This window comes from Octopus bimaculoides, chromosome 15, assembly GCF_046866305.1.
Source record: "Octopus bimaculoides isolate indiv1 chromosome 15, ASM4686630v1, whole genome shotgun sequence".
In the NCBI taxonomy this organism is placed as follows: domain Eukaryota; kingdom Metazoa; phylum Mollusca; class Cephalopoda; order Octopoda; family Octopodidae; genus Octopus; species Octopus bimaculoides.
In genome coordinates this window covers 16,910,343-16,930,064 of record NC_142942.1, presented here as the reverse complement: position 1 = coordinate 16,930,064, position 19,722 = coordinate 16,910,343, and the positions used below count along the sequence as shown (strand labels likewise).

At 35.9% G+C, this 19,722-nt stretch overlaps 1 protein-coding gene across 1 annotated transcript in view; it reads right to left on the bottom strand.

The window, feature by feature from the left end:
- Positions 1-19,722, bottom strand: part of LOC106868744 (olfactomedin-like protein 2B) — a 113,117-nt gene that overhangs the window by 53,921 nt on the left and 39,474 nt on the right. Inside the window, exon 3 of the mRNA XM_089363485.1 lies at positions 3,737-3,844. Coding sequence (XP_089219611.1) covers positions 3,737-3,844 — 108 coding nt within the window. The remainder of the gene's footprint in view (positions 1-3,736; positions 3,845-19,722) is intronic.

Here is a 19,722-nt window from a genome sequence, read left to right as displayed (position 1 = left end):
GAACTCATTAAATTTTGGTTTGGTGAATCAATATTTTACTTCGTTACGTATGCTTAAACAATAAGCAGGGGAAATAACTCAATGTCATTTTGTTAAAATATGAATTCGTCTGATAACATTAAATTAAATTTTATGTTATTCTTGTGTGCATACAGAGTATGCATTACCCCTCCGATGCATTTTTTTTCATTAATAATTAATATTAACCGTAATTAGGACCGCGAGCTGCCAGAATCGTTAGCACCCCGGTCGAAATACTTAGCGGCATTTTGGTTGTCTTAATGTTCTGAGTTCAAATTCAACAAAGGTCGACTTTATTTTTCATCCCTTTAGGAGCCGATTACATAAGTAACAGTTCAGTACTGGCATCGATGTAATCGATTAACATCATCCTACCCACTTGCTAGACATGTGCCAAAATTTCAAACAAATGCTAAGTATTATTTCGATTCTACGAAGAGTTATTGCGTTTCCCATTCACTGTATTTCATTTGTTTAAGTTTATCTGTTTTATGGACATCTTAAACAAGACGTAGGAGTGGCTGTGTGGTAAGTAGCTTGCTTACCAACCACATGGTTCCGGGTTCAGTCCCACTGTGTGGCACCGTGGGCAAGTGTCTTCTACTATAGCCTCGGGCCGACCAGAGCCTTGTGAGTGGATTTGGTAGACGGAAACTGAAAGAAGCCCGTCGTATATATGTATATGTATGTTTGTGTCTGTCCCCCCAACATCGCGGTTCGGCAAAAGAGACCGATAGAATAAGTACTAGGCTTACAAAGAATAAGTCCTGGGGTCGATTAGCCCGACTAAAATGCAGTGCTCCAGCATGGCCACTGTCAAATGACTGAAACGAGTAAAAGAGTAAGTATATCCATGTGTGTATGTGTGCGTATTTGCATGTATTTATATAGGTCGTATGTATATCAGAAATGAAAATGAATGGAAAACGTCATCCGTCTTCATTTGCCGTATTCCTTCACCGCGTTCGATGTGTAGCTAATGTTGCTACAGAGACTAGAGACGCGGAATAACAAATATAATTAAAGAATTGTGATTACGTTAATTAATTTTGTGAGTGAATGATAAAATGGGATTAGTAATTTGATATTATTCCCGCAGTGTACACAGCTAACCAAGTACATGCTGGACAACACTACAGAGCTAATAACCACGATCCACATGATACAAACCCAGTTGTTTATATATATATATATATATATATATATATATATATATATATATGAGAGATAGATAGATAGATACATATATACATACATACACATGTGTGTGGATGGGTGTTGGGAACATGTATTTATATATATATATAAACACATGTTCCCATATATATATATATATATATATATATAAATATATACGTACTCATATATATATATATATATATATACACACACACCCACACATATACATACAGACATATATCGTACATATATATTTCCTTATATTTTAGTGTTGCACAAAACCAGGCGACCACAGGCTTTGCTAAAATATCCTACAAAACGTAGACTGTACATTATTTTCAATCATTAAACAATGAAAAGAACAATTACAAAAAAAAAAAATAAAGTTGATGTGAAATGAATAAATTTAAATAAATGAATGACTAATTATCAATAAAAATGGCCTTCTTCTTCAAGTCCGAACATGAAAAGCAACAACACAACAGAAACTATAATTTAAAAGTCTTTCGCTTCTTTTCCGAAGACATCTTATTACTATGTTATTTTAGCTCATGCTTGGAGTGTCTTAATCTTTCACTCTTTCACTTTGCTGTTTATATTTCTCTCTCTGTCTTTCTCTTTCTGTGTATATATATATATGCCTGTGTCTGTGTGTATTATGCACACAAATATATATGTGCGTGCGCTTGTGTGTAGGTGTGTGTGTGTATATTTAAACTCCTGCGTTTATGAACCGAATACCCAAACTACTAAGCCACGCGGTTCTGTGTGTGTGTGTGTGTGTGTGTGTGTGTACGTGTGTGCGAAGTACATTTCTTTATTGTTTGACTTGTTTCAGTATTTTGACAGCGGCCATGCTGGACCACCGCCTTTAGTCGAACTAATCGACTCCAGGACTTATTCTTTGTAAGCCTAGTACTTATTGTAACGGTCTCTTATGCAGAACCGCGAAGTCATGGGGACGTAAACACACCAATATCGGTTGTTAAGCGATGATGGGGGCACAAACACAGACACACAAATACACACACATGTATACGACGGGCTTCTTTGTGTTTCTATCTATCAAATCCACTCACAATGCTTTGGCCGGCCCGAGGCTACAGTAGATGACACTCACCGAAGGTGCCACGCAGTGGGACTGAACCCGGAACCATGTGGTTGGGAAATAATGTTGCTGAGCTGTCGCTTTTGTTGTTATTGTTGTTTTAGTGCTTTTGTTATTGTTTAGCTTCTTGTAGGACCTGATCTATCATGGAGTATCATTCATGCCTTCTCAATCGTCACATCAATGATAACCCAACGAAGATAAAGTTCACAAAAAGAAGTATTACGCATTGTGTCCATTCACTTCCTTTTTAGTATAGAATTTGGCTGCTGCATCTAGCGGTTGTCATAAAAACAATGCCCCCACCTGGGACTTCTCTCTTTACTCTTGCTGTTTTTTGTGTGGTGTAGCTATAATTTTTTGCAGTTGTTGTGTCTAATTTCCGATATTTATTTTCCTGTTGTTTAATTCCAGATCAGTACGGATTTAGAAAAACTATACTCTTGTTATTCTTTTTTAAACTAGCTTATCGTATTTTTGCTTGTCTTCTAAGTGTTATCTTAATGTTTTCGTAATCCGTAGAAGAAAGCGGTGTAATGATATGAAAGCGATGTATTAATTTATCATATTTTAGTAATATTTTCTTTACAAAGTTCTTATATTGATGTTGTTGCTACTATAAGTATTATTGCAGACGTTTTCCATTTCTGCTGTTGTTGACGTTGGTGCGATTGTTGTTCTTGTCAAATCAAATATAAAACAAATTGTTTCCCCAAAAAAACTACAAAGTATGAATTTACTGCCCACCTCTCACAAACATTACACACATAAAACAGAATGAAACACAAAACATTAAATATATATACATATATACACACATATATATATATATATATATATATATATATATGCGTATTATAAAAACATTAAGGAGAACATGCGTTGTGAACATTATGAAAAATAAGAGGAAGATAATGTTTACATTTTTTATCAAAATATGCTACCGATTCCAATTGCTTCAGCCCATTTAATCATGTCATTATAAAAAAGAAAAATAAATTAATATGATATATATTTCATTATATATATATATATTTTCAAACTTGATATGTTTTACTTAGAAAATTAAAATGGAGCTGATAAAAATGTGAATATTCTCTTTCATTTTATTCATGACAAAAATTCTCAAAGCAATTTCTCCTTTTATTTTTAATATAAATTTACTCAATAAAACCTGTTATATCTATGTATGTATATATATATATATGTATACATATATATACATGCATATATATATATATAGAAATACATATATATACATATAAATACATATATATATACATACATTTATATATATATATGTATATGTATATATACATAAATATACGCTTGTGGATATATAAGTATGAAGAAAATCATGAACCAATCAATGCTGTCCATAACCTTGCAGAATATATCCGTGCTGTGCGTGATATACGGAATACTGACCGCCTCGATCTCCTTTGGGACCACGTTCACCCGTTTCGCCTTTCGATCCTTTTTCTCCCTTTTGGCCCGGATATCCTGGCTGGCCTCGAGGTCCAGTGAGACCATAGCCTGAGTAGATTAGTTGATAGTTGGTGAGTTCGTACGCGGATGTGATGGTTCGGAGCAGGTGGAGAAGTTGGAGAGAGTGACGAAACAAAAAAAAAACAGAAGCGGGAAGAGAAGAAAGAGAAAACATGCGTTTGTTAGTAAGTTAGTAGCAATGGAAAGAATATTTATATATATACATACAAATATTATATATATGCTGTTAACGCAATTCACATACATGAATAATTTATTGCTATAAAATAATTTTTATAATTATTCAATGTTAGATAATATATATTCACACACACACACACACAAGTTTGTGTCTGTATGATGATACATATACATGTAAACATGCTGTTAATATAATACACACACACACAGGGACTTTAAGATATACGAAAATAATTTTAGACAATTGTAGAACTTTATTAAAATATGCAAAGCCAATTTAAAGGTAGAATGATGTATTATCTTGAACTAATTAACGTTTAACTGAGTGGGTTTCCCCCCCCCCCCCGAATAGTTAGTCATTCAGTTAATGTTTTTCTAATGAGATATATTAGACAAAATCGTTTTGATTTGCCTCAAATACGATTCCCTGACTGGATTCATTCTTGCACTTTTGTATAAAATCATATTTTTGTATAATTCTTCCTAAGTTTCCTGACGTGTCTATATTTTTGTTAATCGGTTGGATATAATTATAGAAATGTTTAATCGTTATTATTAAAAGATCAAATAAATGCGTATGTGCGGAGGCTTTCTTAAAGGGGCGCTACAATTAAACATATGCCTAATAAAAACCAACGAAGAAATATTGTTATATTTTTAAGAGATGTTATAGACCATAATGACCGCTTCTCTTCTCATTGCCAAAGTTACAACTAATGATTAATTATACGACAGACGAACCACCTGCCGTTGTCAAATAGTTCGGTCACTTGATTGACGTTAGCAAGTTTTGGGGAAGTATTAATGATTATTGAATCGTGTTCACTTATAGACGATACATACGTGTGCATATAGGGCAGCTGTTAACGTCTCGAGTAGACAGAATGTAAATGAAACTGGAACAATCTAAGGCCTACATCAGCCATTCTATATACTGGATCGTACCATAAATATTGCAGTATTTTATTATTCTTCAAAACTAAAGTAAACAAAGTTCTTTTTTTAATCTAAAATATACTCTTCTTCATTTTCTACAATGTTCCTCCATCTATCTAGTAGACGTGGAAGACCTCTCTTCCAAAATTCACTTGTCTGTACCGAAAAATACTCCTCCAGTACTGTTCTGGCCTCGAGAACAGAATTCATATTTTTTCCGTCCAAATGATTTTGAAGACTGCGGAATAAATGATAATCAGATGGGGAGATGTCCGGCGAATATGGTGGATGGGGCATCATTTCCCATTCAAACTGCTCCAGCCTTTGGAATGTCATCCTCGCTGTATGTAGTCGAGCACTATCCTGAAGAACAATATTCGTCTTGAATCCAAAGATGGACGTTTTTCTTCTGGGGTAGGTGTCAATGAATAGTGGCACGACCAAATCGAAGCTTCTCTGCTAGTTCCTCAACAGTTACAATGGGATTTTGTTCCACCAGGGTTTGCAGGACGTCCTTGTCGAGCTCTACATATCTTCGAGAACGAGGCTCGTCTTCTAGGCTGTAGTTTGCGGCTCCGAATTTCTGGAACCACCGTTGAAATTGGTTTCCGCTTACTGTCCGATCTCTATATAGTGCATTAATATTCCTCGCACTTTCCGTTTCGTTGTTGCTTTTATTGAAGTCATAAAGCAAACTATGCCGAATATGCTCCTTTGTCACTTCCATAGCCTTGAAAAACTAACTATTACAATTGAACTGCACTCTTTAAACTTTGCACTAAGAATAAGGACAAAGTAAAATTACTACCTGCTTTTATAGCAAATTGATGCGCGTAGTTTATACTTTCCCACTCCGACTTTTAGCTCATACAATCTTTTACCTACAAAACGGTAATTTTTCAGTGCTCCCGCTGTTTACAGGGCTAATTTCATTCTCTTATCCATTACATTAGCCACTTTTTAATACTTCTACGGCGATGTATTTTTGAGGTATAAGTGCTTTTTTTGTAATTTGAATTCAGCCGTCGTTGAGGCGTCTTTACAGACTTTCTGGATCAATAAAATCAGTAAGATTTTAGAGGAGGTTCAATGTAATTCTGTTGCTTATATCCCGTTCCCTATTAATTTCGTTACATTGGGGCGTGTTAGGAGGTTAGAAATCATTCACTGCATCTATATCAGTTATCAATCATAAATAATAATTATACATACATTAGCATACATTAATGATTAATACAATCTGAAAATGAATTAAATATTAAGCAAAAAGAAACGAACAAGATTGAAATGGTTTTATGTTAATGAGATGTGGTTGTTAATGGTTTAGGGGTTAGAGGAGGTTGCTTTTAATGCAAATATAAATATGTTAATGAAATAACAAATGGAAGAGAAGTCTATAGCTGAGAAAGAGAGACGCAAATAGGGAGGACAAAAAGCAATACTGAAGAGATCAGAGAGAGAGAGAGAGAAACAAAGAGGAAGAAAAGTAGGTTAGCAAAGACAGAGGGGGAAAGGAGATATGGGATGAGCTAAACATCTTGTCACTTGAAGGATTAGGGCATACTGTATTTCAAAGGGCCAGCCTTGTCACCCTCTGTATCTGTGGAGTGCTCAGCCACTTGCACGCTAATAAATGAGTTGCGACATCACTGGTGCCAAGCTGTATCGGCCCCTTTGCCTTTCCCTTGGATAACACCGGTCGCGTGGAGAGGGGAGGCTGGCCTTCCGCAAACACTCCCCTACAGCTCATCACGTTCTTCAGCAGAAAATATTAATGTAAAACGTTTAGAAATTCCAGTCTTGATGAGTATTAGGCTACATATTCTTAAATGACTAAAAAATGAGTTACACTGTTTGATAAATGTGAAAAATATATCATAGTATATTGAAGAACGTAGCGTTTTCATAATAATAAAATAATATTTCATATTTTATAATTAGTATGAATCAATATTTGGTAACTAAGGATTGACTCAGAGCTTAATAAATAATCCGCGTAGGCACACACACACACACACACAGACAAATAATTATAGACAGGTCCGCATACACACACGCGTGCATATAAGTATATAACATTTCATACATAAATTACACTTCTATGCATTCTGTAATTTTGGTAATCCTCTTCGGATTCAAACATGAAGAGCAATGTATATTCATTGAACTGGGGATCAGTAAATTTGACTGGCAAAAATGTTGTGTTTCACAATATCTATCTATCTTATACGCACTCACGCACATGTAAATGTATATGTATATATATATATATATATATATATATATATATATGTGTGTGTGCGTTTGTGTATGCGTATTTTTGTTTTGTGTGTGTGTGTACATATACGTACACACACCTGTATATGGAAAGATATTGGCTGTAAAGAATTTCCTACTTTTAAGCGTCTTAGTTGAGTAGCCAATCTGTCAGATATTAACGGTTGAATATCTTTAGATGTTTTACTTCACTATATTTCCATAGATTACTACTTTACATATTTTTATCGGTTCCTCTGTTTTACGAGAAATGTGCTTGTCAAACTTGTAACATTTCATGTCTTGAGATTATGGGAGCTGCAAAGATGCGTGGCTAACACATTTGTTCGGAACATTTAAGGTACCGGTTGTGATCCCACGACGAGATATTCTTGTAGATATATATTCTGCCGACCAGAACATCGGGTCAAACAATACTTTACGCGTGCAATTTGGAAAAAAAAATCTAACTCATTTGAAGCAACTCTGCATATCCATCCATCCATCCATCCATTTTTCTTCCAATGCTGACCATATGATCGTTATGTTAAATAACGGTCTTATCATTACTAATAGGATTGGCTGTGTGCTAATTACCTTGCTTATCAACCACATGGATCCGGGTTCAGTCCCACTGCGTAGCACCTTAGGTAGGTGTCTTCTGCTATAGTCTAAGAACGACCGAATCCTTGTCAGTGCATTTGGTGGATAGAAACTGAAAGAATCCCGTCGTGTGTGTGTGTCCCGACATCGCTTGACAACCAATGCTGGAATGTTTACGTCCCTGTATCCTAGCGGTTCGGCAACACAGACCCATAGTGTGTGTGTGTGTGTGTGTGTGTGTGCATATATATATATATATTTTTGCGAGGGTATATACTTTGAGATGTAAATCATGTTAATGTTCTGGAACCCAAGTATACATGTTGATGTGAAACAATTTTTCAACCTTTATGCACATGATTCTCCCTTCCCCGTAGTTCACTATAGCTAAATGGAAGTTTACATAAATTCTTTCTAAAACAATATTTTTATCACTCTTTGTATGACCAATTCTTAAAATCAATTCGTCGCTAACATGGTGTGAGTTCGCGATTATAGTTACATGCATGTTATTTTAATTCAGCACCGTGCGTGTGTGTGTGTATATATATATGAGATAAGGTGTACGTACTCCGCTATATAGATATATATGTATATACACTCATATATATATATATATATATATATATATATATATATATATATATACATGATTGTATGTGTGTGTGTGTATGTGATATACACTGTATATATGTGTGTTTGTGGATGTGTCCGTGCGTATGCATTTGATTGTCAATTTGTGTTTATCACTATTTTACATATGAGAACGTCTATAATTCATGTGCAAGCGTTCACATGAAACTATATGCACACACATACACACACGCGCGTGCACATACGCTACGGCATACACATATATGAAATCCATTTCGCATAATCAGCTAGACACGTCAGCAATAAAGAATATCTTTATAATTTTGAAACAAGCCTGTCAGATTGTAATGGATTCAACATTTCTGCACGCTATTCTTTTGCATTTCTATAGAACATAGATTTGTTTTTATTCTTTTATCCTGTGCACTCTTCTTGGATTCGTTCTACGTTCTACTAGAAATGTACTAAAGCATTAAGGAATACTCAAATACTGTGGGCGGTATGGTAAAATCAGGAAAACGCCTGATGAGACTAAAACTGTTGCCTAGATCCGTCCTTTCATCGTCCGTAGTTTCAAATATGGCCGACTTTATTTGCATGCCCTCCTTTCACGGTTGTGCTTTTGCAGCTAAGGCTGGTTATGACGGAGCAAACCTGGGTTGTGGAGGTAGTTAATGGTAGAAGGCGAAGCGATCTGTAGCTCCTTATACCTGGATACGTGGTAGACATGTTCCTTGTGTAGTCTATAAGTAACGCAGTGCATAATTATAATGGACATAGAGGAGCAGTTTGATCACGCAGTACGTATTGTCGCACTGTGCGCGCGCGTGTAGATGTGTGTGAACGTGTGTGTATGTGTGCGTGTATATGTACGAGTGTGTGTGTGTGGACGCCAGAATTGTCCATTGGCGTCCGATACTTCAGTAATTCAGCAGAGATTTGGTAAAATAAGTTCACAGCGTGGAATCAGATACCGTAGTCAACAGAATCGATTTAACCTTTCAAGATGAATATTTCTAACTCTGACTTCAGAAGTTATTATTTTTGTTATTATATTAATTTTTTTTTACTCTGTAACTAATTTCATTTTACCTATGAGAAATATTTTTTTTCCCCAGTAGCTGACATAGCGTAACTTTGATAAACCACTGAGAAATAAAATATATAAATTTATAAATAGATAAACAGACTAATAATTACTGCCGCAGCAGAACGTGTTCGTTTTCGATTCTACGGTATACTAGGGGGAACAAAAAAATATCAAGAGATCTGAATCTTCTCTGCATGTGCAAGTTAATTAAAATTTAAATTGCATTTAATTAATTTCAAATAGTTCACAGGTGCAGTACCGCTTCGAGTCTATGAAACTTCTCTGTAGTTATCACAACATTTATAAATAACTCGTAAAATGGTAGCAACAATTCCAAGCAAGAAAACCAAGAAGCTACACTTAGAGCTATCGTATATTTTCCCATTAGTAATCAAAATGAAAAGTTAGATTTGATAGTTTCAATGCTTTGGTTTATTTATTTATAGACTTATATTTTTCATTAATATACCAAACAAATAATCAGTGGAATGCACTAACTTGCTAAGGACAGCTTAAATGTTACGTTCAGGTGAGTGGTTGTGTTGCGGAATGGTAAGAATAATGAAAATTGTAGCGCAGTATCGTCTTTCAAAGAACGATGCAATTTTTCACTTTCAAATTGTAAATTCCTATATATATATATATGAGAGAGAGAGAGGTAGTGGTGTCAATGAGACCCAGGGCTGTCAGGTAATGCTAAGTAAATGCTATGGATAGACAATTGTTAAGCTCCAGGTTCGGTGATTATGCGAATAAGGGGCCCAACGTAGGTCATATATCAGGGTCTGTATATAAAGATTTACTTTTCGTAATGAGATAAAAAAAAAAAACCGGGGCTGTGTAGATTTTAGAACATTTATAAATAGGTCTTACAGCTGTTTCCAGGATATTTATTATATCGGTAATTCACTCTCTATTTCGTATCTTATCTCAATTAACTATTGCTTAACCATCTTCTCACACCGTCTCCGATGAAGGGATATAATAAATATCCTGGAAACAGCTGTAAGACCCATTTATAAATCTACACAGCCTTGGTTTTTTTATCTCATTAAGTAAAGTAAATCTTTGTGTGTGTGTGTGTATGAAATTTACGGAAAAACAAAAGACGAAGACGAGTGTAAAAACAACTGGCAGGTGTATTAGTTTAACGCTCGGAAAGATGTGAAAGTCTTTTGATTTTTGAGCCTACGCTCTTTAACCGAAAGGAACACGAAGAAATAAACAGAGAATAAAAATAAATTAGAGGCTAATTATACATATTACTCCTATATATATTGTATTTGGGGATGGTCATGTTGCCATTTAGCCAATAAAAACACACGCACTATATATTTGGCGTTAATTTGCTTCAGCTTTATATTACATTAATCGTATTTCGCCCAGAGTTCTTCCGTCACACTTGTGTGACCTCATCAGTGGTCCTTTGCTTTCTTCTGTCTTATTTGTGTGTCCCTCCTTACTAACGATCAGCCATTTTGTATTTTGTATTCCTATTGCATGTGTCTTTATTTGCGCATGCGTATCCCTCTATGTGTTTCTATGTTTAGTACGTGCATGTGTGTGTATGGGGAGTGCCTGTATTATCTGTATCTCCTGTTTATACATGTTCGTTTGATTTGCTTTTATTTATTTGTCCATGTGTTTATATCTACTTATTTTTTCTCTCTCTTTTTATATATAATGAGCAAATCGAACACTTCATTGATGTGCTGCCTCCAGCCGTAAGACTGCTGTAAACGCCCCCAGACAGACGACCAATGGCAAAAATCACCCAGTTTAGACTACCCGTTGATGAAATTCTTCGGAACATCGACAGATGATAGCACCAACTATCGATTCTGGGAAGCTCACCACTTTGATTCTGTCCGAATAATAGTAACAATAGAGCATATCCAGTGAGTTGAATATTGTTGGAAGCAAAGGTGACAAACATCAGAAGATGGAAATCGGATTTACAGTTACTCAACCGGAAGTAACAGGAACACTAAGTATAGTTTAAAAAGGTGTCTTCAAATTTCAGTGTTAAAATATCTGGAAAATCAAACATGCACGATGCCGAAAACCTTGCACTAACCTCAACAGCGCATATCTTGAGAAAAAAATACCTATTGATATAACGTAGTTATAAATCTTAGGTGTTAGGTAGAGACCCGGCTACGAAGTAGACTGTCCAGAAATCAAGCTAAAATATAAGTAATAGTAATAAATTTCTGCTGCTGCTTTTCGACTGCAAATGTTTTGACGTCAGAATGGTTAACTTCATTTTCTTAAGCCTCCTTCCTTTCCTTAAATACATCCTCAACATCATCATAAAAGTCGTCGTCATCCTCATCATAGTCGCCATCGCCAAGAACATCGCCATTATAATCATCATCGTAGTCATCGGGACAACGATTATGTCTACACACACTCATTAGTCACTAATGTCTATAGTCGCTCTCACAATGATTGTAATTCTCCATCCATCTGATGACGCCAATCACCATTTAGTCTATTATTAGTATATTAGATTATTGGTCATCATTTGAAATTCGATCAACTATATATATATATATAAATATATATATATATATATAAATATATATATACGTGTTTGTGTCTATACACATATACATACGTAAATATGTATATATGTATGCACGTATATAGATATGTATATATACATGTAAATGTATGTATGTGGATTGAGATGTATGTATGTATGTATGCACGCATATAGATATGTATATTTATACATGTAAATGTATGTGGATATATCTGTATCTATCTATATAATATATATATAGCTGTGTATATATGCATATATATACATATGTATGTGTCTATATAAGTACATATACGTGTGTGTGTGTGTGTATGTAAATCCAAATGTTAGGTTAGCTTCCGGTTAAATATCATTACGGTTCCGTCCTGGTTCTCCTACTCAGATGATATGTCTATAGATTTCGTGATTGTAATATCAATAACTACATTCTTATTGTTGAACTTCATTGATTCGATATTGCTATTCTAAGACAGACGATGAAATCTGGGGATAAGAATTTTAATATTTCTATGATAGCACTTGCATAGATTCCTTCCTTTAATTGGTAATTCTTTTTCTTTTTTTTTTTTTTGGCGAGGGAACGAAAATATTCTTACGTGGGTTGACACTGACATCCGTGTAAGTGAAAATCTTATATTAACGGTGTAGCGAGTGTTTTGATCTTTGCATACAATGTCTTCGTTATCATTTCGAAATAGTGGTTTGAATGTTCTTTGTAGTTCTAGTACTTAGTGGCTGTTGAACCGTTGTATACTTCTGCGAACAAAAGAACTTGTGCAGAAAATGAAAGAAAACTGGACATCCGATCGATATATACACAGATCTCTCAAATCTGAACAGACACAATCATTTTGGAAAGATTCTTCTCTAGAAACAAGATATGTTTTAATGCTTCTAAATACTTAATCTAGTGCTTAGTAGAACTTGCCTTGTGCATAATGTGGAGCTGTGTGGTTAATGGTTAGGGTGTTTGGTCATGATTGTATGATAGTGGTTTCGATTCCAAAACTAGACGATCCGTTGTGTTCTTGAGCGAAACACTTCATTTCACATTGCTACAGTCCCCTCAGCTGGTAAAAACGAGTATTCCTGCGACGAATATATACACTAGGAATCTGGCCCAAACTGTCCTTATGAGTCATCTAAATGACTCGGGAATGAAGTTTATATGACTCGGGAACAATCTAGTGTATAATACATTAACAAGTTTGAAGCACCAAGTAGTGTCTGCACAGATAAAATGATATAATGAGAGACATCTATTTACCTTTGAGGTAGTTGTTGTGTATATCGGGATATCAGATAAATAAGTTCGTTTTCTTTTTCCCATTTATTATTCTTTCCACATTTATTTGAATTAACACGAAAAATGGTTTTCTTTATCGTATTTTTTTTTTCTAGTTCATTCCTTCTATAAATTTAATTTATCATTTTCGAAATTGAAATAAATTTTACCTTTTTTCAGACATATGACGATGGATTGCCAAGTAGAAGGAATTCATCGAATAAACCATTGGATCTATCTGTCTATATTTCGAACACTATCGCGAACACAAGCATTTTGGCATTGCATTCTGTCGCGCATCATGAGATTAACCTTAGAAATTTACGTTGCTTTGGTTTAGGAATACGAGGTAATCCTAAAATGATTTCTATGATAATTACAAAACAAATCCATCGCCTTAAAATAGTGATGCACCTGTGAACTATTTGAAATTAATTAAACACGTATAAAATGTTAATTAGCTCACATCTGTAGATATCCCACCTCCCGCCGATATTATATATTGTATTAAGCCTTTATTCAGATACTTTCTTGGTAGAAGCTATACGATAAAGACAAAAGCGGATTCCAAACCAGGAGAGACATTACGTTCGGAAAACCGGATATAAATTACCTAAGAACTGAGAGCTAATAACTAACCAGGACTAATCCGTTTCTCGATAATTATTAATCAGAAATTCATTAACCGTTAGCTATCAACAATTGGATGGCTAAGAGATATTACCTAGTCAAGAATTCATTAGCTATCTAATAGGGAGATATTAGTCATAAGCCCTTTATTAATTATCTGCTTTTCCAGTTAATCGCTATTCCCTGCCATTACATTTGTTTATTTTATGTTTGTGTGTATGTATATTAGTACAATTTCACGCATATAATAAGCATAAGTGTGTATTTGTGTGGGGGAATATATAGACATATATGTGCATACATATATTTATGAGTGTATGTATGCCTATTTGTATCTATCTACCGTTAGTCAGTTTGAATATACGCCTATTTTTCAACACACGCAAACGCACACACACATCTATATATATATGTATATCTATCTATCTATCTATCTATCTACGCACATATGTAAATACGTAAAACTCATAGATATACGCATGCATGTATGTATCTATCTATGTTTGTGTATGACTGTATGTATGTATGTACGTGTGCACGTATGTACATAAGAATCTTAAAACCTTATAAACATCATGCTTCTCATTAGCGTGTTTGCTGTTATTTATTAAAGGGAAACCTCCTTCATTAATGATTTACGAACCTGTCCAGTTCGTTTGCTATTGTTGGCCGTTCTAGCTTCATAGAAAATCACGTTGCCCAAAGGATTTCGAATCATGGCAGTTGTTATTTGTTATTTGAAGTATTAAAGAGGATGAGCATCTGCGAAAGGAGGTCTTATTTCATTATATAATATTTAAGATAAACACGATTACACGATTGACTAGGTGTTTCTATCTAAGTTTAAACGCACGGGCGCACGCACACGCACACACACACATATTCCTATGTATGTATGCATATACATGTATGTGTATATATACGCATATGCATGCCCATATACACACACACACATAAATATATATATGTATTTATTTCCTCATATATGTCCCTTTATATTCATATACATATATATATATATATATTATGTAATTTATACATGTATATATATGCAGCTATCAACCTATATCTCTCTGTATATACATATATCTATGTGTATATATATATATATATGCGTATATATATATATATATATGCATATCTATATGTGTGTGTATATATATATGCATATCTATATGTGTATATATATATATGCATATATATATGCATATATATATATGCATATATATATATATATATATGCATATATATATATATATGCATATATATATATATATGCATATATATATATATATGCATATATATATATATATATATGCATATATATATATATATGCATATATATATATATATATATGCATATATATATATATATGCATATATATATATATGCATATATCTATATATATGCATATCTATATGTGTATATATATATGCATATCTATATATATGCATATCTATATGTGTATATATATATGCATATCTATATGTGTATATATATATGCATATATATATATATATATATGCATATATATATACACATATAGATATGCATATATATATACACATATAGATATGCATATATATATAGATATGCATATATATATACACATATAGATATGCATATATATAGATATATGCATATATATATTTATGCATTTATATATTTATGCATTTATATATATCTATATATATAGAGAAGAGAGCAGTAGAAAGCATAAAAACAAACCCCAAGGCTTTCTATAGATTTGCAAAAGAGACTGCTACGGTACAGTATAAGATAGGACCCCTATTCCTGCCTAATGGCTCACTGACTGTAGATCCCACATGGATAAGTGAAGTGCCCAGTACACAATTCAGGAGTGTCTTCACTTCTCCTCTGAGTCACATGCAGATAAAGAACCCAGCTGATTTCTTTGACAATAGCACTCAGCAGAAAAAGACTGCATCCATTACCTACATTGACATTGAAGAGGAAGATGTGATAGCTGCCATAAATGAAATGAACTCAAATTCGGCAAGTGGCCCCGATGGTTTCCCAGCTGTCCTGTTAAAGTCGTCTAAACAAGAACTAGCAGGAACACTCCGGATACTCTTCCAGAGTTTCCTTGCAAATGGTAAACTTCCCAAAAAGCTGAAGGAGGGCACCATATGTCCTATCCATAAAGGTGGAAGCAGAGCAGAGGCTGGAAACTACAGGCCCATCTCTCTGACTTCACATATTAGCAAAGTCATGGAACGAATTGTCAGAAGGAGATTGATTGCGTTCCTAGAAGAAAATGACTTGCTGAATGAGACTCAGCATGGTTTCCGTCCAAGTAGAAGCTGCCTCACGCAGCTCTTGCAGCATTATGACTGGGTCCTGAAGCGGCTACTTGACCATTCAAATGTTGATGTGATATATCTCGACTTTGCAAAAGCCTTTGACAAATTTGATCTTGGCTTGATATGTCACAAGCTGCGAAACCTTGGCATAGCTGGTAAATTAGAAGAGTGGCTGTATGACTTCCTGAATGGTAGAAGTCAGACAGTTGCGGCCAATGGAGAACTATCTAGGGAAATACACATATTGAGCGGTGTTCCACAAGGAACTATTCTGGGGCCACTACTGTTCATAGTGGCCCTTCTGGACATGCCCACGGTCACTCGGAGAGACACTGTCACTAACTATGCTGATGACACAAAGATATCTCAGGCAATAAAGAATCCTGATGATATTGTAAACCTGCAGAATGACCTAAATGCAATATATGAGTGGGCAGAGGAAAATGGTATGCAGTTCAATGCAAAAAAATTCAAGTACTGCGCTACAAGACCACAAGTACCTCCTAACTGGCATACACACAGGACCTGGAGGTACTGCATTCCCAGAACCACAAGCAGTAAGAGATCTGGGCATCAACATGTGTAGTGATGCATCATTTCACATGCACACTGTCAAGTTGACAGCAACTGGCAGGGTGGATACTGAGGACATTCCGTACAAGGGATCAAAAAGTCATGTTGACTCTATGGAAGACATTTGTTCTGAGCCGCCTAGACTATTGCTATCAGTTGTGGTCACCACACAGTGTTAAGCGGACAGCAGAACTCGAGGCAATTCAGCGGCACTATACAAAAAAGATCGCCACAGTCCAACAGATGAACTACAGGGAGCGACTGAAGGCACTAGGTCTCTACTGCAGCAGCCTCGGTTTCAGAGGACCTCAGCTCTTCAATGCCCTGCCAAAACATTTGAGAGATATGCAAGACATGGATGCGGAGGTCTTCAAGACAAAACTTGACGCTTTCCTCTCCACGATACCAGACGAACCAATGGCTCGTAATGAGACGCAGTTTAGGGCAGCGATGTCAAATTCTCTCATACACCAGATGTGCCATCAAAACTCTTGATTGGACCGAATCAGGTGGGGGAGAAGAGCCATGCAAGGAACGTGAAGAGAACACAGCATAAAGACGGAAAATCACGGTGGTGCACCAGCATGACCGCAGCCACTTGGCTGAAACCCATAAATAAATATATATATATATATATATTTACACATACATACATATATATATATATATATACACACACATATATATATATACATATATATATATATACACACATATATATATATATACATACACACATATATATATATACACATATATATATTTATTTATTTGTGTTTCAGCTAAGTGGCTGCGGTCATGCTGGTGCACCACCGTGATTTTCACGTTCCTTGCATGGCTCTTCTCCCCCACCTGACATGGTCCAATCAAGAGTTTTGATGGCACATCTGGTGTATAAGAGCATCACTACACATGTTGATGCCCAGATCTTTCACTGTTTGTGGTTCTGGGATTGCAGTACCTCCAGGCCCTGTGTATGCCAGTTGGGAGGTACTTGTGGTCTTGTAGCGCAGTACTTGAAATTTTTTTGCATTGAACTGCATATTATTTTGCTCTGCCCACTCATATATTGCATTTAGGTCATTCTGCAGGCTTACAATATCATCAGGATTCTTTATTGCCTGAGATATCTTTGTGTCATCAGCATAGCTAGTGACAGTGGCTCTCCGAGTGACCGTGGACATGTCCAGAAGGGCCACTATGAACAGTAGTGGCCCCAGAACAGTTCCCTGTGGAACACCGCTCAATATTTGTGTTTCCCTAGATAGTTCTCCATTGGCTGCAACTGTCTGACTTCTACCATTCAGGAAGTCATGCAGCCACTCTCCTAATTTACCAGCTATGCCAAGGTTTCGCAGCTTGTGACATATCAAGCCATGATCAACTTTGTCAAAGGCTTTTGCAAAGTCAAGATATATCACATCAACATTTGAATGGTAAAGTAGCTGCTTCAGGACCCAGTCATAATGCTGCAAGAGCTGCGTGAGGCAGCTTTTACCTGGACGGAAACCATGCTGGGTCTCATTCAGCAAGTCATTTTCTTCTAGGAACGCAATCAATCTCCTTCTGACAATTCGTTCCATGACTTTGCTAATATGTGAAGTCAGAGAGATGGGCCTGTAGTTCCCAGCCTCTGCTCTGCTTCCACCTTTATGGATAGGACATATGGTGCCTTCCTTCAGCTTTTTGGGAAGTGTACCATTTGCAAGGAAACTCTGGAAGAGTATCCGGAGTGGTCCTGCTAATTCTTGTTTACACGACTTTAAGAGGACAGCTGGGAAACCATCGGGGCCAGTTGCCGAATTTGAGCTCATTTCATTTATGGCAGCTATCACATCTTCCTCTTCAATGTCGATGTAGGTAATGGATGCCGTCCCCTTCTGCTGAGTGCTATTGTCAAAGAAATCAGCTGGGTTCTTTATCTGCATGTGACTCAGAGGAGAGGTGAAGACACTCTTGAATTGTATACTGAGCACTTCACTTATCCATGTGGGATCTGCAGTCAGTGAGCCATTAGGCAGGAACAGGGGTCCTATCTTATACTGCACCGTAGCAGTCCCCTTTGCAAATCTATAGAAAGCATTGGGGTTTGTTTTTATGCTTTCTACTGCTCTCTTTTCCTTCTCTGCTCTCTCCTTTTCATGGGAGAGTTTAATTTTCTTTTCTCTTTCTAACAGTGTTAGTTTTAATTTAGCCCTTTTCCTATCTTCCAGTTCTCTATTTAACTGGTTTGAGACTTTTGTTCTGTGTCTCATAAGGATTTTCCTGTCTCTTGACATGTTTGCTGGTCTTTCTACATGGCACGTATTTGGTGCATATGTCTTGTATGGTTGACATAAAATGACTTAGTTTGAGGTCATTGTCTTGTATAGAAATGCTGTCATGCCAGTTTTGATTTCGAATCTCTCTGCGAATTGGCTTCCAGTCCGCCCCGTGGAAATTCAGGTTGGATATTGCTTGAGTCCTCCTGGTGGGGTGGGTGTCAGTGGGTTGTCTAGGACCATACATAGTTAATTCTATAATGTTATGATCTGAGAGAGATGTGGGCGTTATTTTCACATTATGGATTAGGCTCACATTGTTTGTGAAGCAGAGATCCAAAATATTGCTTCCCCTGGTTGGTTGGAGTATCACTTGTTCCATGAACAGCATGTTGGATAGTTCTAGCAATGATTTTGCCTGGCTTTGTTCATGCACTGACATCCCAGAGAGGATGTGACCTTCAGGCCATTTAACATTTGGGAGATTAAAGTCGCCTAGGAAAAGTATATTGATGTGCTGGTCCAGATTTGTCAGGACCTCTTCTATGCGTCTGAGGCTGTTCTCAAATTTACCTTCCTGCTCTGCGGTATTTGGTGGACGGTATGTTGAGCATACAACTACAT